Source organism: Aedes albopictus, chromosome 3 (assembly GCF_035046485.1).
Source record: "Aedes albopictus strain Foshan chromosome 3, AalbF5, whole genome shotgun sequence".
Lineage (NCBI taxonomy): Eukaryota > Metazoa > Arthropoda > Insecta > Diptera > Culicidae > Aedes > Aedes albopictus.
Window position 1 is genome coordinate 158,696,000 of NC_085138.1, and position 22,770 is coordinate 158,718,769.

Here is a 22,770-nt window from a genome sequence, read left to right on the forward strand (position 1 = left end):
AGTCAAAGAAATTTTCATTACATATAGTTTCTGGACTGTCCGGGAATCGAGCCCGTCACCGTCAGCATGGTCTTGCTGAACGCTCACGCGTTCACAGCTTCAGCTATATTGGACCTTATTGAAAGTCAATATAAAACAAATTTGGTAGATTAAAATTATCATTTGGAAAACTTTACTGATTCCCAAGGGAAGATTGCTGAACGAAAAATCATATACAAACACAGTCACGTCTTTTTTAACGCGAGTGATATGTACCTACCGCGCTATTAAATAAACCGAGTTTAAAATTTACAAAAAAAAAACCTAGCTAACCCGCTTTGCATGCCGCATCATGTGTTTTTGCCAATGCTGTTAAGTTTTATCTTCTTGGTGTCAAAATTTAAAATCAGAACAATGTGTTAGTGTTATGACTTGTAATCTTACGCTATCTAGAAAACGTTGTGAACATTTGTAAAACAACTATGTGGGCGAGTGTTGATCGTTTTCGTGGCGTGGCATTTTTAAAGCAGCCATTAGTAGCATCCCACATCAATCTGGCTCAGAAAAGACGATTGTCGAATGGATATAAAACGAAAAACTTGGTGAGGACATTTCATGCTTTACATTTCTCTATAGGATATACAAATTGAACCATATTTTTTTCAAAAAACTCAGAGCGTTTGGTACGGTATGTCCACGCATCCTTCCTCCCCTGTAGATTCGAGGAGTGGTTCGATGTTAAACGAAAGTTTATTGTAGTCGAAGAATTTCGAAGACTCATCACTGCGGTACACACTACGCAGTAGGCCTGGCAGTTGTGACGCTTGTGTCATATTTTTAAGATGCTGTCAATATTGACAAGAAAAATAATTGGGCGTTATTATATCCGATTATGTCCCAGGATGCTTTCTTGTACAGGCTGCGTATACGATAGATTAGATTAGATTAACTAATCCACCTATCGGCGATGGTGCCTTTCTCATGCGTAAAAAAAAACATTTCAACAACATGGAATTTTAAGTCTTGTTTCTATTGTTCAGAAGGCTGCTGATTTTTCGACGGGCTTGGAGGTCTAGTGCCTACCGCTACTAATTCGTAAGTAAAAGATCCTGAGTGGCCCCTAGCCCGTCCCTTTCTTCCTACTTAGTATCTATCTATCTAGCCTTAACAAGTTTGAAGGTAAACATGTGTTGTAATTCTTATCATCGCACATAAGTGGCCCTTCTTTTTCTACTTTATGGCCTTACGTTCCCGCTGAAAGTAGGTCTAACTCTATTTAACTCACTGTTCTTTGAACACTACCACAGTTGATGATTGATGGGCTTTCTTTTCCCTTTGCGATTGCATGGACTTTTGTTTATTGTTTGGTAAGCTATGCTCAGGAAGTCGAAAAAATTTACCCGACTCGAATGGGAATCTAACCTGCCGTATCCCGATTAACGATCCACAGCTTTATCCACTAGGCTAACGGAATCCGTCATCACCAAATGTAATTTTTCAGATAGCATCAGCTTAGTGGGCATTCTTGATATTCTTATTCTTTGGTACTGCTTGAATTGCTCTCAAATTATTAATATCTCGAAATGTTTACATTGGAGGTACCGAGAGAAAAAGGTGCTATTTTTGTTTGTTTGTTTATGGAATAGATACAGAAATGTTATACACAACTACTATCGTGCTCGATGATTGTTCGGCATTAGTCTCTGCATGCTGTGAGATTTTGACTTTTAATGCGAGCACTGTGTTCAAAATTTCTGTGCTAGTGAGCAGGACAGCACCATATATGACCAGTGGTCATTGACCACTTCCGTTGGGACATCCTGAATCGAAATAATGTGAGTTTTTTTATACACTAACATACACATACACAGACATCACCTCAATTCGTCGAGCTGAGTTGATTGGTATATGTGATTCGACTCTCCGGGTAATCTATCAAAAAGTAAGTTTGAAGTTACCGGGGGCTCCAGGGGCGAACTCGAGGCTCTCGGCTGCGTTACATGAAGTCCGAGGGGCTTTAAATGGGTTTCGGAGGTATTCCAGAGAGATTCAGAGGATTTTCAGCTGGATTCAGGGGCCTTTTCGGGAGTTTTGATGAGTCTCGAGTACATTACAAGAGGTCCGAGGGGGTTCCGGAGAATGTTTGGAAACATTTTAGAAAGTTTCAGAGGATTTTAAGTGGCTTTCACTTGGACATTTTGGGTGATTTCGAAGAACCTCAGCAACATTAGAGGGGGTTTCATGGAACTATCTACTACCAACTACCTTCTAACAAAACTCCTTCCCATGACAACTGTGGAGTACTGGTACATACAACCAGAGTTTCCCATTCTTTATTACACCAACGAACCTAACCTCAAAATGACTGACAGTTCTCAGGTCATTTTGACAGATGTAACATGAGCATGGACGGCAACAAGGTCGATAAAGTAGAATATATGATCCGTCTTTTTCGTGCATGTGTGCTGCCTGTCAAAATGACCTGTGAAGTGTCAAACATTTTCATGGCTAGCTTTGTTGGTCTAATGAAGAATTGTTTATGTGTACATAAAATCCCACCAATTTGTCTCCTAGCTCTTCAAAATCGCAGTGTGCTGCGCTGCTAGGAGGCTCACGAAGATTCTGTGGGTGCGAGCTAGGCGCATAGCTCCCGGAAGCTCCTCTTATGCGCTGCATGAGCTGTTGGTATCTAAGGCGAAAAACAACTTCTCAGTAACGAAGAACCTCAACAACACAACTCAAGTGTCTGGTTGGTCTATGCGATACGACTAGGGACTCTCAATGCAAAGGTTAAGGTTTCGATTCTCGTTCGTTTAGAAAGTTTTTGTCATGCATTTATCTAGTTTAACCAGCGCATGAGACGAAGCTCATGAGACACATCTTGAGAAAAATGAGGCACACAACTTTAAGTCTCAAAATGTACAGTGCTCCTGGGTGCTCCGGATTCAGTTAATCAAATCCACTGAAGTTTTGAGAGCAAGAAATTGCAAGTGCCGGGCTGGGATCAAACCCATGACCATCCACTTATGAAGTGAACGTATAGCCAATACGCTACGGGCCCCCGGCAATTTTCATCAATGTGAATTATTTATCTATTTAAAATAAGTTTTTCGAAAAGTTTACTGATAGATGACAGTAAATTATTGGGACGATAACTAGAAGCTTCGGCAGGATTTTTATCAGGTTTTAAAATTTGGACAACCTTAACATTTTAACATTTTTCAGGAAAGTATGCCAACTAAAAACCATTGGTAAATATATTAACCAAAAATGATAAGCAACTTTCTGGAAGTTGAGATGAAAATATAGAAAATCCCATCATCCCCGAAGTTTTCATATTCTTTCATATTCTTTCATATTCTTAAACTTCCAAAAATGTTCTCATGATTGAGAATGTCTTCGAATTCGCGAGCAACCTCATGTTCAGTTGGACTAGTGAAATTATGCGCACTTTCAAACTGTTTGGCAAGTTTTTTTTGCTTTTTTCGGAATTAGTTAATAATATTTTGTTATCCTCCTTCAGCGCAGGAATAGGGTAGTGGACGTATTGTGGCCCACCCTGGGTTTTTTTATTACATTTATTATATAATCTCTACAAAGTCTTGGCAAATGATTATTGAAAGTACCAATAATCATTTGCCAAGATTTGGTAGAGATTATATGATAAATGTAATAAAAAAAAACCCAAATTAATCCACCTAGTGGTGATAGTGCCTTTCTCGTCGAATATGTTCTCATTATCTTTCCGTCGACGTAAATCAAAGTGTTCCTGAATCCTGATATTTTTTTTAAGAAAAGCAAGCATTTTATCAAAGCCGTCATTGAATTGAAAACTTATGATGGCACATAGTCCGATGTTATGTTCAATGTATAAGCAGAGCTGAATAATATCAAACTTCTCAGTTGACTGCTTGAGCACCTTCACTCGCACTGGAGACTGATCAATATCAAGACGATACCAACAAGCTAAGATATAACTTTTAACACAATCACAGATCACAAAGTTTTTTTTTGCACATTTTAGGCTATATTTTAATGACAGTTGAAAACAAGAACGATAGGTAGTTAGTACAGTGAGACGTCTGTTTGTATGTGGTTTTAATTTGTCAAAATTTTGTTCGCTTACATTTTTATCACTTGCATTGATTTTATTCACTTTCGTAGTTCTGGCGAAGCACTAAACGCTGGTTGTGCAACCCTACCGGTAGTCTCTAATGTGGTATCAGTTTAGTTTCTAGTTAACCGTTCCTCAGGTTAATTAAAAAGCCGAAATGTGTGTATGGCATGGTATATTTGGTTACTATCGATGCGGTACTGGAACAGGTTCCGGAGCACCGGGTCTCCTAAATATAGTCTCAGATTATTTTATTGCTAACGTTTATATGGTAACCTAAAAACACGATTTGAATTATCTGGGTATAGATCATTTTTACATTTAACCACTTCCAATGAGACACCCAGAACTGGTTTTGAGACACTACCGGTTCTCTAAAATATGGTCTGAGGCTATGTTCTTACGAATCGATCATCGTGTTAACAAAAAAGCTGCTATTTGATGTACTGTCAAACACCGCGTAATCCTCACTCTACAATACGACACTTTTAAATTTGTACCTCGCTCATTCGACATTTGTCGAATTAAAAAATGATCAAATGTTCACGGTTTCGGCACTTTATTGGTTTTCCAAAGTATGGTCTATGATTTTTTTCTTGTTAACCGTTCATCAGGTTACCTAAAAGTCATTTAATTTGTCGCATTTATGGGTTTGGTTCTCCTTTATATTTGAACACTTCCGGTGGGGCACCTGTAATCGGTTGCGGAACACTACCAGTTGTCCCAAATATGGCCGGAAACTTGTTTGCCAAATCAAGATTCCTAAAATCCGCGATTTGATGTGTCGCATGCATAGGTTCAGTTCGCTTTTATGTTTGGCCATTTCCGGCGGGACACCCGTAACAGGTTCCGGATCACTACCGGTTCAGATATATTCTGAAAATATTTTCCTGCTTACTGTTCATCAGTATATCAGAAAGCCACTATTTGATATGTCGCATGCATAGGTTATGGTGACTTTTATACTTGGCCACCTCCAGCGGGACACCTAGAGCCGATTCCGGTACACTACCGGTTCCGATATGGTCTGAGAATGTTTTCCTGCTTACTGTTCATCAGGTTATCGAAAAAGACGCGGTTTGATATGTCGCATGCATGGTTTTAGTATATTTTTATATTTGACCACTTCCGGCGTGACACCCGGAACCGGTTCCAAATCACTACCGGTTCAGATATATTCTGAAAATATTTTCCTGCTTACTGTTCATCAATATATCGAAAAAGCCACTATTTGATATGTCGCATGCATAGGTTTGAATAACTTTTATACTTGGCCACCTCCGGCGGTACATTTGGAACCGGTTCCGGAACATTACCGGTTTCGATATGGTCTGAGAATGTTTTCCTGCTTACTGTTCATCAGATTATCGAAAAAGTCGCGGTTTGATATGTCGCATGCATGGGTTTAGTTCGCTTTTATGTTTGGCCACTTCCAGCGGGACGTTCGGAACCGGTTCCGGGACACTACCGGTTCAGATATGGTCTGAGACCATTTTCCTGCTTACCATTCATCATGCTATCGAAAATGCCGTAGTTTGATGTGTCGCATGCATGGGTTTGGAGCGTTTTCATATCTGGCCCCTTCCTGGGGTACCGGTCCGGAACACCTAAATGGCCATAACTCCAGAACCACTTGACTGATCCGAACCATTTTCAATAGGAAACAATGGGACCAGATTTCACGTCGAATGAAACGTCGGTCATTAAAATCGGTTGAGGTTTACTGCCAAAAAGTGATGTGAGTTTTTTGTACACATACACACATACATACACACACACATACACACACACAGACATCACCTCGATTCGTCGAGCTGAGTTGATTGGTATATGTGACTTGACCCTCCGGGCCTCCTATCAAAAAGTCAATTTTGGAGTGAACATATACCCAAGCAACACAACTAGTCCTATAATAGTTTAAAATTCACGATTCATACATACTCAGCTGTATTTTTCCTGTATTATCAACTTAATATCGAACACTTATATAATCAAAACAGCGCAAAAAATGGCGGCTTATAGAACATCTTACAGGTTATTTAAAATGTTTTTAAAAACAATAATAGTACTTCAAATGTAGGTTCCAACTAACTCTCTTAAATTGACTAGTTATAATCAAGTTACATACTAGTTATAAAACTAACATATAACATATATATTACAATCTCTTTTTAAAGTTCTTATACTGTTATTTTCAAGTGATACAAATCTGCAGAAAACATTTATATCGTATCCCATTTCAAATGGTGTAATAAAGCTATTTGAAAGTTAAATGACTTGTAGATTGCATATATACTACCATGTACACTACCGATCTTTTAGAGTGCTGCCTATATCCAGAAGAAAAAAAAAACATAAAAAACTATCAATTGATATTTTTTTCTTAATAAATTCAATCAGCTTCTTCAACATGAAAACTATTTTCTAAGTAAAGAAGTCAATGCTATTTTAATATTCGGAAAGTAAATTATGAAATGCGATATACTCAGTGATTTTAGTGCTCTGTCACCTGCGCTTCAAGATTTATAGTGAAACTTATAATTTTAGTCATCCATAATTCGTGCGCCATTAAGTTGCCTTTAAAAAATGTAGCATAAGCCAACCAATTGATACTGTTTGTAGCATTTTTTTTTTTCAATCCGCACGAAAAAGCAACATGGCAGGTCATCCATGAAAGGTACAGTGCAGTACAAAACATTTTTTAAATAGTAACAATTTTAATCATACATAAAATTTGGCCCTTATCTCATTGCGGACTAGTTACGACTCATAATCCAATGTTAATAAATTCAAAAGCAGTTTCCTCAACCATAATTAACAAATTGAGAGGAATAACATTGACATTTTGTATACAATTTTTATTTGTGTACTCATTGTTTTATTCGGTACTGTAATTTGAATCATTATGCTAAATAAATAAAAAGGAATAAAAATAAACTTTTTTGTTTTGATTTAGAAGCAGTTTGAATTTCTTCTAAATTACATCCTCCGAGCTACTTTACAACATGAACTTTTGATTACGTTTATAATACACTTAAATAACGTCTTCTAAACATACGCACTAACTAAGAGTTTTGCCATAATTATTTCAACGCCAAAACAACTATAATATAACTGTTTTGTTGATCTGGCTGGATCTGTCACATTGTCAAACAAAAAAAAAACAGTAAACACGAATCGTTCTGGTGATGGAGCAGAAAATCTTAATTTATTTGTATTTTCATGTATATAGTGTACTATTTTTTGCCCGGAGCAAGTCATGAGTGAACAGTTCACGAGTTGGGAGAATTGGCCAGCAGCTTAGAAACATCGTCAGCACAGCGGAGTGGAACAAAGTCTGGTGGTTAGATTCTTACAACTTTGCATTTGGAACATAGTGGCAAGCACACTGGATACTGACGAATGCGCTGCTACCCAAATTTGTGAATGTGGCCCTGTTTGAACTGAGACGGTAATCATAGTCGCTTCCTTTAGATGAATTTGTACGGAGGATGCTAGGAAGAGGATATCTCATTGGATGTCAGCTTGGTATCTAGAAGTGATGATCCCGTTTTGTTATAAGATTGCTTATGAATGCATCTTTTGGGGTAGCCTTTGCAAATAAAACGAATCATTTTATAACCTCACTTTACCCGTCTCATCAGCAATCTGCGAAATCAAAACAATAACATTACTTGATGTCCACATTGTATGATAAGTGTTGAATATGTGTATTATGCACATATTTTTTCACGTTTTGTAACCAATTATATCATTTTCCTGTTCATCATCAGTCAACAAAAAATAAACACAAATATAACATATTATGTTTGCTGAAGCTCTTATAATACGTTTATAAAACATCTTTTGAAGTTTTGATTTCTAAAGATGTTTTCTGTGTTACTTGGGTAGCCTTTCCAGTACACTTGGTGTACGAGAAAGGCAAAAACCAGGGTGGGCCAAAATATGTCCACTACCCTAGGCTTCTGAGGCTTTTTCAATTTTTTGTCAATTTCCAAAACGGCTTAGAACCGGGGATTAACCCTTCAAGACGCGCGCTGTTGTAAAAAATACAACACTACCAAAAAATCTCGCTCGTCGTATACAGCGCGAGCGCGGTGCAGTTTCGGTTGCTTGATGGCGTGCGTCCTGAAAGGTTAAGGCCGCACGGGACAACGTGTAATTTTTCCTATCTTCCCTCTCTTTCTAACAATTTGCCTCGCGATTTTGAAGAAGCAAATATCAATTTCCACTGCACTAACGTAGCTGAAACTTTAGTCGATTGTGCACCACAAGTGAGCAAATGAACGATCAAATTTCTAGTCAATACTATGAAGTAGAAGTTGAGATTTGCATTTTACTAGCAGCAGAGCAATGGCGGACGATTCAACCACCGTCCCGTCCGGCCTTAATTGAGAAACTTTATTTGTCAAATTTTTGCTCCATCTAGGCGATCATTTCTATAAATAAAACAGTTTGGGTTTCGTTTGATTGAAGTTTCATAACGAAACGGTTTCAAATAAGTTTCAGTAATAACTGCAATGTGCACATTAGGAAGTATCCATTAAGTACGTCACGCTAAAATTCCGAATTTTAGACCCCCCCTCTTCCCTTCGTACGGGTGTTTCCTATACTTAATACATTACTTGTCACACTATCGCAAATCCCCCCTCCAGGACCGTGACGTACTTAATGGGTGGCCCCTTATTGACTGTGAAAAAATGGAAAAACTCATCCTCTTTGCCATTTAGAGAACGAGCGTTCCAATTTAAGATATTTAAAAATTTATTTGGATCCATTACCAAAACGTAATCCAATTACAATTTTGTTTGTAAATTTCACTCCAACTTGGACTGCTTCAGCCATAGTTTGAGTTTTGAACATTGCATCAATCATTTGTTGCAATTGTTCAGTTAAAAAGTCAAAATCGGAGGCAGACATACCTGAATCACATGCATTTTCCGAATTTGATGTCTGGTGATAGGTATTATTTGAAGTTTAGGAAATTATTGTTTAGTCAGGTCGTACGCAAAACCGCAGAAATTACACTTCTAGAAGTTCGAGAGTTTTGCTAGATTTCTACCATTCGTTTTAATTACAACAAAGTGTTTGCATTCTATGACAAATAGGTATTTCGTGGTGCAAGTGCACCACGGAGCACGACCTGAAAACCCCTGCATTAATGAGTCACCAGCACTAGTGAGTAGTTATTGTATATTATCCTAGGCATTCCGAATTTCACAACCAAACTTCTCACTCAAATCTTCCGTGTTTCCATTGCAATCGATCATTGTGGTTCTACTAATAACTTGACATCATGTGTCAGCAGAAGCTAATTATATCGACAGTGCCAACAATCGATCGATCAATCAACTCTGACAAACCCGGCGAAGCCTCCTGGCGCTGCCGTTATTTCCCAGCATCAACGCAAATCAAATCATCGTTCCTGCCTGGACGGACAGTGGACATCCCCGAGTTCTTACTGCACATTGCGTGCTCTAAATGACGCCACCGGGCGGTCCACTCCATCCAGCATCTCCAATGAAGCAAATAGTTTTCGATTGACACCTCCATCAAACTCAGCGACCTCCCTGATGACGCAGCGGCTGCGGTGCGGTGTGGTGACACGCAACTGTCCCCGCTGAGTTTGAAGTCTCCAGCAGTCAATCAGTTGATATGCCGGAGGCGTCTGCCAAGCTCGCTTATCAGGTGGCCTCCCAGAAGATCGGCAAACCATCTGCTGTTGTCGGACACATATCCGACTGCGTCGAACGGCCGTACCCTTGTGCACGACCTTCTTTCCTCTTCAGGAGTTTGCAATCTGCTGTTGACCTTGATTTTGGCCCCCAACCATCAATAGCACCCTGCAGCAGTTGTTGCTACTGCTGCTGTTGCTGTTTTCATTGCAAGTTATCTGTCCAAGAAGCTCTCACAAGAGCTTATTGTAAGCAAACGTGATGGCGTTTTTCCATATTTAATTAATGTGGAATGTGTCACTACAAGACGGAAGCAGTGCAGCCCAGCCGTGTGGCTCGTCGCTCGGTGTGGCTTAAGTGGCTGGGCAGCGCTAAATGGTGGGAGGTGGATTTGCTGTGACGATGTGCGTATTTATTTTTGGGTAGCTGTCAGTGTTTTCCAACTTTTTCATATTTTTTTTAAGTTAAGATTTAACTCATCAGTAGTCGGTCAGGCTGTTGAAAATCATGTGTATGGGACCCTTAAAGAACTGAACATGTTATCAGAATTAGGGTAATTGATCCGATCATGGAGGAGTTAAGCACTGGGATCATGTTTAAACCACAATTGTATCGCCCCGAGCAAACTTTTTACATGGATTCAATTGAAAATAATAAAATCCATCCTTAATCTACGGGAAAAAACAAAATATTGCCACTTTGATGTTGTTATGAACATTTTATTCGTTTTTATTTGAAAGAACATTGTGTTCCTAATGTTGCGGTATTTGTTCCTAATGTTGCGGTATTTGGTTCCTATTGTTGCGGTATCCCATTGAAATCATATGGGATACCGCAACATTAGGAACACTACCGCAACAATAGGAACACAGCAGCAAACACATTAAGGAAAATATTTTTTTTAAATAGGTTTTTGGGCAAATCTTAAGCAAACAAATGGTGCAATCTCATAATTTAAGCACTATACATCTATTAAAAATACCTTTTGGTAACATTTCAATCGAAAAAGTACTCAATTGCCACTACCGCAACATTAGGTACTACCACAACGATGGGAACAATTACCCTAGATATTTCCAATAGATTTTTCATTCGTCTGCAAACATGATTCAGTTTTTTTTTTTTAAACATTAGCGTACTACAAATAGGCTACTAACGGTCGATTTCTTTACCTCGGCTTAATTCGTAAGCCAGGCTCACCCATATAGTTAAACCTGGTTTAACGCTTAAGCCAGGGTGAAGAATTAAAGAAGGTTTTTGCATCAACTCAAACAAATTTATTGTCAGCACCCTCTCTTATTATCTGAGACATGGTGTGTGAGACCTTTTTGGTGTGTGTGTGTGTGTGTGTATACCTTGCCTGGACTGAATAAGCCACTTTGCATATGTTCTGTACGGGGTTGAAATCACGGCCGCCGAAGTTTGGGGCACGAGGAGGGATCATATGCCAATTAATCCCGTTCGTTGCAATACAGGTAGCGATACGTGCATTTTCGGTTCGGTTATTGAGCATTTGGTAGAGAGCATGAAGTTCGTGTTTTGCCCCAGCAAAGTTTGTGGCATTATCCGGATATATGTGTTCGGGTAACCCACGACGAGCAATGAAACTCCGTAGGGCAGAGAGAAAGGATTGCGTTGATAAATCTCCGACTAGTTCAATATGAACAGCCTTAGTACTGAAACTTTCGAACAGTGCTATATAGGCTTTGGTTGGAGCAAATCTGCGTATTTTGGATGTAACGAACACCGGCCCGCAGTAATCAATGCCGGTTGAAGAGAATGGGCGGCTAGGCGGGATTCGGGCAGATGGGATTTGACCTACCGGTTGCCTAGTTGGATGAGGATTGGCACGTGTACAGCGGTGGCAATACCATATCTATTTATTTATTTATTTATCTATTACACCGTCTTCGATAGTCAAACCGTACAGACTGTACTTAAGGTGTCTTACTGCATCACTAAGTTTTCAAACGAATCATTGACTTTTTGCTTTTCAATGATTGTTTGCTTCGCATTTTTTGAGTGATGAAAAAACTGTCAATTCTGCAGCAACGCAGCAGAAAAAGTATCATCGTAATCACTGCGAGTGAGCATATAGGATGATACTTTTTCATACGAATATTCGCTTTTATGGCCGAGAATTATCACTTTGAAGTTTTGAGGCTCATATCCAACATGGCTGCCGATGCTCATGATGCCGTAAAAAGCCTTAATGTAATGTATCTTAAAAACTAAACTATTGACTAATCCGTGTTTTAAAAACAGCTTTCGTGGTGTTGAAGTCGTACACGTTTGAAACATCATTAAATGCTCGAATGCATGAGTCGAGTGGGTTGTTGTAGCCGTAGTTTGAGCGATGATACGGAACAGATAGTAAGCTGACAAACCGCAAACTTCGAGGGGGAACGTTGAACGATATCTGTTGCAGAAGCGCATGGCAGTCAATTGTTCCTTGAATGACGTCGAAGATGAACAAGCGCTGCAGCTTAGTACGTCTAGTAGTCAGTGGTTCTAGGTCTATTAATTTACACCGTTCGGAATAGGCGGGAAGATTAATTGGGTCGTTCCAGGGAAGCAGCCTTAATGCAAATCGCACAAACTTTTTTTGCACACGTTCGATCGAAAGTATGTGCGTTGTATAGTACGGGATCCAAATAGGAGCAGCGTACTCCAGGATACTTCGCACCAAACAACAGTAGAGCGACTTCAGGGCATATACGTCAGTAAAGTTTGAAGCGTGACGACGAATAAACCCTAGAACCGAGAATGCTTTGGCAGTAGTTATCCCCACATGTTCATTAAACGTGAGCTTGGTATCGATAGTGACTCCCAGGTCGCAGATTGACGTAACACGTTGTAGTGCTTTTCAGGAAGTCCATTTTGTAAACCAAGCCGGGAAGCCAATATGTTTGAGCTTATCGACTACCAGGTTGTGGGGTACGGTGTCGAATGCCTTTGCAAAATCAACGTAAATTGCGTCGACTTGCCTTCTCCTTTCCACTTCCCGTGATAGCGTAGAAACATAGCACATCAAATTAGTAGTTGTTGAGCGATGCCTCATGAAACCGTGCTGCGAGTCCGAAATTATAGGTGCTGCGATATTGTAGATGATATTATGCATCAGTTTCTCGAATAGTTTACTCAAGCAACATAGTATGGAAACACCACGATAATTATTCACACGGTTGATATTCCCGGACTTATGAATTGGTACGATGGAGGCAGTTTTCCACGCTAATGGGAATGTACTTTCACGTAGGGAACTATTGAAGAGAATGGCTATAGGAGCTGATAATTCTGCCGAACAGTTCTTCAGGAACAGAGGAGGAATACCGTCTGTGCCGGCTCCTTTCTTAGAGTCGAGATCGTCGATGGCCAGCATCACTTCGTTTGGCGAAAACTGTATAGTAGGTAGGTTGATGTCATACGCAGGAATGTGAGCGAAGCAGTCTTCACGGGGCACTGGTGACACCTTGCTGAACACACTTTCGAAAAACTGAGAGAAGAGATTAGCGGCTTCTGAATTGGAACTGGCTTGGGTTCCATTGTCGATTTGCCAATGTAGTTTGCTAAGATTGAAGTCACCCAGAGACAGGATAATGTCGGCATCTGAAGCTTGACTGGTGATGTGCTGAACAGCATGGGAATGGGCAGCATAAAGATCAACATTTGAGCCAGGAGGAAGGTAGACTGATATTATGTAAAGCGAACGGGATTCCGACTTCACACAGACTGCGGTTTGCTCGAGACTTTCACAATTCGCCAACGCAACAGCCTCACAACGAAAGCAATTTTTAACAGCAATCAATACGCCACCGCCCCGAATATGTTGGCTGGTTAATGCACTACGATCACATCGAAACACCGTGTACTCAGACGAAATTTCCGCACTCTTGATATCCTCTCGCAGCCATGTTTCCGTGAAGACTACCACATCATAATCACTGCTAGCTAGCATCAAACGTAACTGAATGATTTTGGTACGTAAACCTCTTACGTTCTGGTAGTACACCGAAAAGCTGCTGTTTTGGATGCCGTGTTCACGCTGAGCCAAGGTAGAAGCAGTGGTCTCCGAGATACCGCCGAACGACAACGAGCATGGCTCGACTGCAGCTGTCATGCTGGAAGCATCAGATGTTACCGGAAGGAGTTTGTTCTGATTGGGTATGTACTTGCCTGCATGGGTGGGTTGGAAGACCCCGTCTCCAGACTCATACACAGGACCGGGATGGCTGCTGGCCGCTGGCAGGAATGGCTCGACTGTGACGAGGGGATCAGGGGCTTCCACGAGACTTGCAGGCGTGCATCCCGGGGGCGTTGAAAGTGGTGGGTGACCGACAGTGTCGACCAAACTCGTCAGGGATCGGAAATAGTTTGAGCTGGATCCAGATGGAAATATGCTGCCGGATGCGATGGACATTAACGGAAGGGATATATTCTTATTACACGAGTACTTGCCTGCGGATGTTGGTTGGAAGACCCCGTCTCCGGACTCATACACAGGACCGGGATGACTGCTGGCCGCTGGCAGGCATGGCTCGACTGTGACGAGGGGATCAGGGGCTTCCGTAAGACTTGCAGACGTGCATCCCGGTTGAAAAGCAGGAATTACTCTGGATCCCGAAGTCGAACAGCAGATACGTTTTTTGCATTTGGTTCAAATGGACGAACGGAAATCCCATCTGGCCAGTACCATGCATCACCAACAATGATACAAATGACAGATCTTCAATGTTCTTTCCACGAGGTACTAGTTTAGTAACCTTAACCAGAGACGAATTGACGTTGGAAATGTCCATCACGTGTCTCATTACACCCTCCTCGTTCTGATCAGGATCAAACGGCGTAACGTAGAAAGATTCGACGTCACTGGACGCATGATTGGCAACTTTCAACGATGAGTGATTACCACTTATGCGAGAATTTGGTTCATTCCTATTGACAGATGCACCATCAGAGCTACGTTGAGGAACTGGTACAGTTTCTCTAACCGAAGTATTTGTGGGTTGAGTAGGAGCGGGTGTCGATACATCAATTCGAGGAGCTTTTTTCGTGCTGCATTCCGAACTAGTGGAGGGACCGGCAATTATCTGAACACGCTTGTTGGACCCAACCACGAACTTGTCTGGAATGGGAGCAATGGAGCTATTGATTTCGTCCAGGGCCTCAAAAAATGAAGTCTCTTCGCAGGACCTCGATCGGTTGATTGGGTCATCGGTGTCATCGAAATTCAACTCGTCGATACGCCGCTCGAAGCTGCTATTATCCGAATAACGCGATGACTTGTTGTTAACTTGGGTCCCATATATTGACTTGTTTAATTTGCGGAGATTTTCACCGTAGTTTCCGAGTCGGGTATCTATCGAATCAGTTCGAATCAATAACTGTCGTAAGGCTTTCATTATGAGTTTCTCTCGTTCGTAAACAGCCGGGTCGAAGTTTATGCGGCAAGATTCGCAGAACCAGAGAAGTCCGTTTTTCGACGTCCATGCAGAGTAGTGTGTTTTATTCAACCCTACGCATGCGAAATGAAAAGCCAACCCGCATGATCCGCTGCACGTCACTACTCTTGCAGAATCAATCGTAGTCGAACAGATTTTGCACGAATCCATTATGCCCAGAAAGTCGCAATGAGATGAAGTATTCCAATGTGCCGCAACGTACCGGTTAATAGAAATTTTCTTCAATCGCCTACCGATATGCAACAGTTCAGATTTACTGGCACAAGCTTTCCCAGCAGCTTTAGATGATTGCCGGTAGATGTCGCTTCGACGAAAAAAAAATGAACGTGGGGGTAGGTAAAAGAGCAAACAAACAACAATCGATAAATAATCACTAAGTTCACATTAACAAAATATGCACTATAGGCACTGTTTACTGGACGGGTAACACAATCTGCGGCGACGAACACTCAATACGAAACTTTTACACCGACACGAATGATTTTTACGACCGAGAATCAGGATATAAACAAATAAAAAAACAGAGCTAAAATTGGATGCGCAACGATTGTGACAGTGTTGCCAGAGTTCGTACTACGAACTGCCCTACTTCCGTTGGTTGGCCAAAATTCGTACCGCACAACAGCTAGTGTATGCGAAATGCCGCCGTGCAGCAGCTTGTGGTGATGGGACGTTAAGAGCAGTTTGGTAAAATGATGAAAACAATATCGGGTGCTTTATGCCATAGGGCTGAGTAGAGAGTCTCAGTCGGCCACCGGATGCCGGATGCATCGATGAATTGGTTCAACAGCTTCAAATTGGATTGAATTGCAACCGTCTGTCCCTTTTTTAGAGTACGGAGTTCATTTTGGCAGCACTCAGTTTGAACCATTTTGACCAGGGCAAGTACTGAGTGGTCGAGCTCTTCGGTGGACAAGAACTCTGAGTTTACCTTTTGTTTGTGGTACGAAGAAAATCGGGTGATTATTGGGTTAGGTGGGGGTGGGGTCTGTTTTGCGAAACTGGTTATCTTCCGCTCTAACAGCTCATCGTTGTCCAACTCCTTCAAACCAACTTTTTGTTCTCGCCAGAGGTCCTCTCCCTCCCGCAACCAGTCAGGTCCGTGTCTCCAAAGTTGACTCGACGTAAACTGCTCAACTGCTATGCCCTGCGATACCAGGTCAGCGGGATTTTCCATTCCAGATACGTGTCGCTATTTGGATCCGTGGGTTAGGATTTGGATGTCTGATACACGGTTCGATACAAAAGTTTTCCATGCTTGTGACGGGGAACGGAGCCAATGAAGAACCACCATCGAATCTGACCAGTACCAAACGGAAATCGCTTCAATTCTAAGAGCAATGCGAACCTTCGCAGCGCACAATTCCAAACGGGGAATGTTACGTTTTTTGAGCGGCGCCACGCAGGACTTCGAAGTGAGCAGCTCGACCTTCACATTTCCGTTGATCCCAATAGTACGCACATAAACACAAGCCCCGTATGTGGCATCAGATGCATCTGCAAAGCAGTGCAGTTGCACATCTCCTTCCTCAAATGCATAGCGATCCAGTCGGAAACTGGATAAGGCCGGTAGTTCGGTGACAAACGCCGTCCATTGAGCTTGTATTTTGACAGGTACCGCTTCATCACATTCCAACGAAAGCATACACAATTGCTGCATCATTATCTTGGCCCTCACTACTATCGGTGCAATCAATCCAAGTGGATCATAAAAACGCGAAATCTCCGACAAAATCTTGAGCTTTGTAATCGGTCCATCCTTCATTCCTACGTTGATGTCGAAGCGAAACTGATCGGATGATGGTTCCCAGCTGAGTCCCAAAGTTTTGGTCGTCTCGTCAGGGTCAAATGTTCGGTTGGATTGAGTGGCTAAGTCGTCCTCTGGTACTACTTTAAGGACCTCATGGAAATTGGCACCGTCATCTCTTGTCGCAGATCCACAGCTCTGTCGGTGGTATTCTCTCCTCGGATGAAATCGTCCATGTAAAAATCCTGCTTTAGGGCTTCGGCTGCGAGTGGGAATGAACTGCCTTCGTCGTCGGCTAACTGGTGGAGCGTTCGTGTAGCTAAAACGACGACGGGGATAATTCATCCGTTACGGGGGTGAGAGCGTACTTGGTGATGGGATCATCTTTGCAAAACCGAAACAGTACGCATTGAAGGGTCTGATCATCAGGGACCATGCGGACCATACGGTACATCTTCTCGATGTCTGCCAGTAGAACTATTCTGTACCTCCTGAACCGAAGAACAATCAAATACAGCTCGTCTTGCAGAACCGGGCCGACCATTAACGCATCGTTGAGGGAATAGCCTGAGCTAGTTTTTGCGGATGCATCAAATACACCACGAACCTTCGTGGTCGAACTCTTTCACTACCGGGTGGTGGAGGAGGAAGCACGTCGCAGGGGGCAGTTTCTCTTCGGGGGGAATTGCACGCATGTGCTCAAGGTTGATATCTCTCCTTCAGGAGCTCATTTCTGTCCAGCTTACGTTCAAGGCCTTCCAACCGCCTTAATGCAGTAGGGTAGGAGTCGCCTATCATTCGAGAAAATTCCTCTACTTGCCAAAACTTTTCGATGTCCGGTGGGTAGCCATCCAAACACGCTTTGGTCCTTGGGCCCCCACATTTTAGGGGCCCCACAAAAACGTTTTGTGATTGCTAACATTAGCTTTATTTTTCATATTGCTTAAGTACTGTTTGAAAATAAGGAAAAACATTTTTGGTCATCTCTCAGAAGGGCCTCTACATCCGCTCGGGCCCCGGGCCCCCACAATCCTTAATCCGGGCCTGCCATTAACAATGATAAGTACGACGGTAAACAAGAACACTAGTATGGGACAAACATCAAATTCTCGCTCCAGTCGACTTTTTTGATTCCATTTAGGTCCCATATGAACTGTGCAAAATTTCAGAGCAATCGGTGAAACTATAATTTAGCGCAAGCGGTTCAAAGTTTTCATATGATTTACTATGGGAAAAGTTACACTTTCAGATAAAAAATCCCAGATGTCGCCCCTTGTCTCCTTAATTCAAATCGATCAATGCTTCTTGTAGAAAAATCATTTATGAAACTTTTCTCCGAAGACCACAAAACGATTCGATGCTTGTGGAAAAAGTTATTGATTTATTACCGATTAGTCATCCAACGAACGGCTTTTTGTTTTGTTTTATCAGCAGCACTGTAACTGCTGCCTTGGCTGCTGCTGTTTCTGGGGGTGGTATTGCCTCCCACCACCCCATGCAACAACGGCAGCAGCAGTGCTGCTGATAAAACAAAACAAAAAGTCGTTCGTTGGATCACTAATCGGTAATAAATCAATAACTTTTTCCACAAGCATCGAATCGTTTTGTGGTCTTCGGAGAAAAGTTTCATAAATGATTTTTCTACAAGAAGCGTTGATCGATTTGAATTAAGGAGACAAAGGGCGACCTCTGGGATTTTTTGTTTGAAAGTGTAACTTTTCCCATAGTAAATCCTATGTAAACTTTGAACCGCTTGCGCTAAATTATAGTTTCTTCGATTGCGCTGAAATTTTGTACAGTTCATATGGGACCTAAATGGGATCTAAAAAGTCGACTGGAGCGAGGATTTATTTTTCCCATACAAGCGTGTCCCATACTAAAGAACACATTCACACTGTGTGGATCAGACACCGAGTTGGAAGATATGGATTGCTCAGTTGGTGCCGAGGTCGTCTCGATTTCAAATCGTGTTACGTTAGTCGACTGAGGTGGTTGACCTTGACTGGAGTTCAAGTTTCCATTGCCGTTCGTTGACGAGTCGAACCCAGGATGCAGCAAACTGTGGTGTCGTTTCTGGCAAATACGACACGAAAACTTGGAGGAGCATTTGCGGACGAAGTGATCTCCGCGGAAGCAGTTGCCACAAATCTTCTTGGCGTTGACCAAATTCAACATATCCTTCAGCGACATTTTCTCGAAAGCGGGACATTTCACCAACAGATGTTGTTAACTACATGCATGTCATCCAGGTAGGTAGTTTTCCGTTGCTGCATAGCTATTAATCCTAGACGAAGGGGGGCCTTGGGACGACTTTAAAGGCTTTGAGGGGGGACTGTGCTTGTTTGGACTGGACAGTGCGAAATGATCTGCATTGATCGATAGAGATTCCAGAGTGCGTATCTTTTTGGTGAGGAATTCAACCAGATTGGTGTACGTGGGATCGTTACCAGCGGAAACGTACTCTTCCCAATCTTTGAGGGTTTGCTTATCAACTCTGGAGCCAAGTAATTGAACCAGCAAACTACTCCATTGCGCTGTTAATTCACCCAACTGTTCCAAAATTTTACCATGCCGTTGAAATTCCTCTACAACGACACAAAGTTTGGAAACGGATTTGAACAGCGATTTTGGGGGAAACGTAATCGCTTACAGGTGTTTCTTTTTCAACAAATACTTGTTTTTAATAACGGTTTAGAAAAGATTGACAATCAACACTGTAATTCGCGGCGGTGATTGTCAGGGATTCAATTAGCTTCAGCGCATCACCCTTCAGTGCGGAACGGAGATACTGGAATTTTTGGATGCAAGGAATATCTCCGGAAGAATGTATCAAGGAACTGAAGAAATCGTGAAACGTCAACCAGTCGTTCAGGTCATCATCAAATTGCGGCAGCGTAATCGTCGGAAGCTTCACGCCGATCTTGTGGGAAACTGCCGGTGCCTACGGAACCGCCGCCAGTATTGGGACTGCTGCGGGAGGAGGTTGTAGCGACGTAAGACCACATTTAACCCGAAAATTCTGCTCTTCTACATTTGCCCTAATGCTCATATTGCTCTTCACGAATTCATTGGAATCACCTAAAGTCTCATATTCACCTTGAATGTCCTCGAAGTTCTCCATCAGCTTGTCCAATCTAGCCAACCGTATCGCTACCTCCTTGGTGTCTCGTTCGGAATTGAAGTTGGTCACCCAAGCAACACACATGTTATATATTAGTTACGACAGCGCAAGTTTTGGTTGTATAGAAGTTTATTTGACGTTATTCCAACACAATGTTAGAATTACGTAAAATAAACTTCTATACAACCAAAACTTGCGCTGTCGTAACTCTTATATAACATGTGTGTTGCTTGGGCAGGAACTCATCGAAGCGGCCGATCGAGTCCATGATGTTCCGACGCTTGAGCTTCTTCTGCTTCATCTTCTTCTCCGACATAGTGTGCGCCGGACGACTTCCAAATGGGAGCTGTAATGATCGAGAGGACCCAGGAAGTACCGAAGGGGGAGGTATAAAACACTTGGACAGACACTCACCTGTGTTATATTAATAGCAGGAACCTCGAACACGATGTTAATCCACGGACGTGGACTATCCGCTCGCGTGCATACAAAGCGGCTTAGCAGAATGAGCGCTATCGGTCGACCAATGATTGGATAATTGAATTCACTTTAGCACTGGCGGTGGTACTATCATATCACTGCAGCAACAACCAGTTTCAATCCAGTGGAAGGAATGGGCAACCATTCACAGCAACAGCAGCAACAACCTCGTGTCTCCCAGCAGCAATCACACCAGAAATGGACTGAAATCGATCCAAAAAACCACCAAGGAAGCACCGTACAATGGGGATGGGAAATAATGGACAGATACTCACATGTACCTGTCCTAAAACAGGCCTTGTATTGTTGTACGGTACTGCAATCCTTTGGGAAACCCTCCCGACGGGTGATGGGGTTAGGTGTTAGCGTCGAATTACACGATCCAGAAAGTGATATTCTCACACCCGTGATCCTGGTCACGGCACCAAAAATGTTCTGTACGGGGTCGAACGGGATCACTTGGGCACATTAAACGACGCGAATACTGATCGAAAAAACCGAGTTTATTTGCATGTGGCTGAGTTCACTGTGGTTTATTAACTATAGCTATAACACTACTGTGCTGGTGACCGGTCTGGTTGGGCGACAGCGAAAAAGGAAGGAAGGAAGCACAAACTCACCTAATAGAATGCGAGGGTGCGTTGCAATATGCACTTTTAGAAGAAGCTGGAATTTATAGTGCAATTTAAATTTAAATATTAGTTGAAATATTCTGATCTTAACAGTTGACTTCTTAATTGTTTGTACTAGACTGCTTTTTAATAAAAGCTTAAATTTTTCCCAGATATTTTTTTAAAAGTATTTAATGAACAATGGCTACTCCTTCAAAAAAGTGTTATATAAATGATTAGGCGCTGTCCATAAACTACGTAGATTATTTTTTGGCCATCTCAGAACCCCCTTCATCCTCGTAGACTTTTGTCCATACAAAATTTTCGAAATTTGAACTCTTCAGGATGGGCCCGGAAAAGTTGGCCACCTGTCTGTACCAGTTAGTAGTCAAGATCTGGGAAACCGAACAGCTACCGGAGGAGTGGGAGGAAGGGATAATCTGTCCCATCCACAAGAAAGACGACAAGTTAATGTGTGAGAACTTTCGAGCGATCACTATTTTGAATGCCGCCTACAAAGTGCTATCCCAGATCATCTTCCGTCGTCTTTCACCTAAAGTAAATGAGTTCGTGGGAAGTTACCAAGCCGGTTTCATCGACGGCCGGTCGACAACGGACCAGATCTTCACCGTACGGCAAATCCTCCATAAATGTCGTGAATACCAGGTCCCAACGCATCACCTGTTCATCGACTTCAAAGCGGCGTACGACAGTATCGACCGCACAGAGTTATGGAAAATTATGGACGAGAACAGCTTTCCCGGGAAGCTTACCAGACTGACAAGAGCAACCGATGGACGGTGTGCAGAACAGTGTAATGATTTCGGGTGAACTATCCAGTTCATTCGAATCTCGACGGGGACTACGACAAGGTGATGGGCTTTCCTGCCTACTATTCAACATCGCCCTGGAAGGTGTGATGCGACGAGCCGGGCTTAACAGCCGGCGTACGACCTTCACGAAACCCAGCCAATTTGTCTGTTTTGCGGATGACATGGATATTATTGCAAGAACATTTGGAACGGTGGCAGAACTGTACACTCGCCTGAAACGTGAAGCAGCAAAGGCCGGACTGGTGGTTAAAGCGGCAAAGACAAAGTACATGCTGGTAGGTGGAACTGAGTGAGACAGGACAAGCCTTGGCAGCAAGCAATGTTACGATATACGGGGATACTTTCGAGGTGATAGAAGAAATCGTCTACCTCGGTTCCTTGCTAACGGCAGACAATAACGTGAGCCGTGAAATTCGGAGGCGCATCATCAGCGGAAGTCGGGCCTACTACGGGCTCCAGAAGAAACTGCGGTCAAAAAAGATTCACCCACGCACCAAATGCACCATGTACAAAACGCTAATAAGACCGGTGATCCTTTACGGGCACGAGACATGGACGATGCTCGAGGAGGACCTACAAGCACTCGGAGTTTTCCAGCGACGCGTGCTAAGAACGATCTTCGGCGGTGTGCAGGAGAACGGTGTGTGGCGGAGAAGGATGAACCACGAGCTCGCTGCACTTTACGGCGAACCCAGCATCCAGAAGGTGGCCAAAGCCGGAAGGATACGGTGGGCAGGGCATGTTACAA

The 22,770-nt window shown here is 42.4% G+C and overlaps 1 protein-coding gene across 1 annotated transcript in view; it reads left to right on the forward strand.

Moving 5' to 3' along the window:
• The first annotated feature begins 20,711 nt into the window (after window positions 1-20,711).
• Window positions 20,712-22,770, forward strand: part of LOC115266183 (prostasin-like) — a 35,151-nt gene continuing 33,092 nt past the window's right edge. Inside the window, exon 1 of the mRNA XM_062857559.1 lies at window positions 20,712-20,816. Within this exon, the coding sequence (XP_062713543.1) occupies window positions 20,712-20,816 (105 nt within the window). The remainder of the gene's footprint in view (window positions 20,817-22,770) is intronic.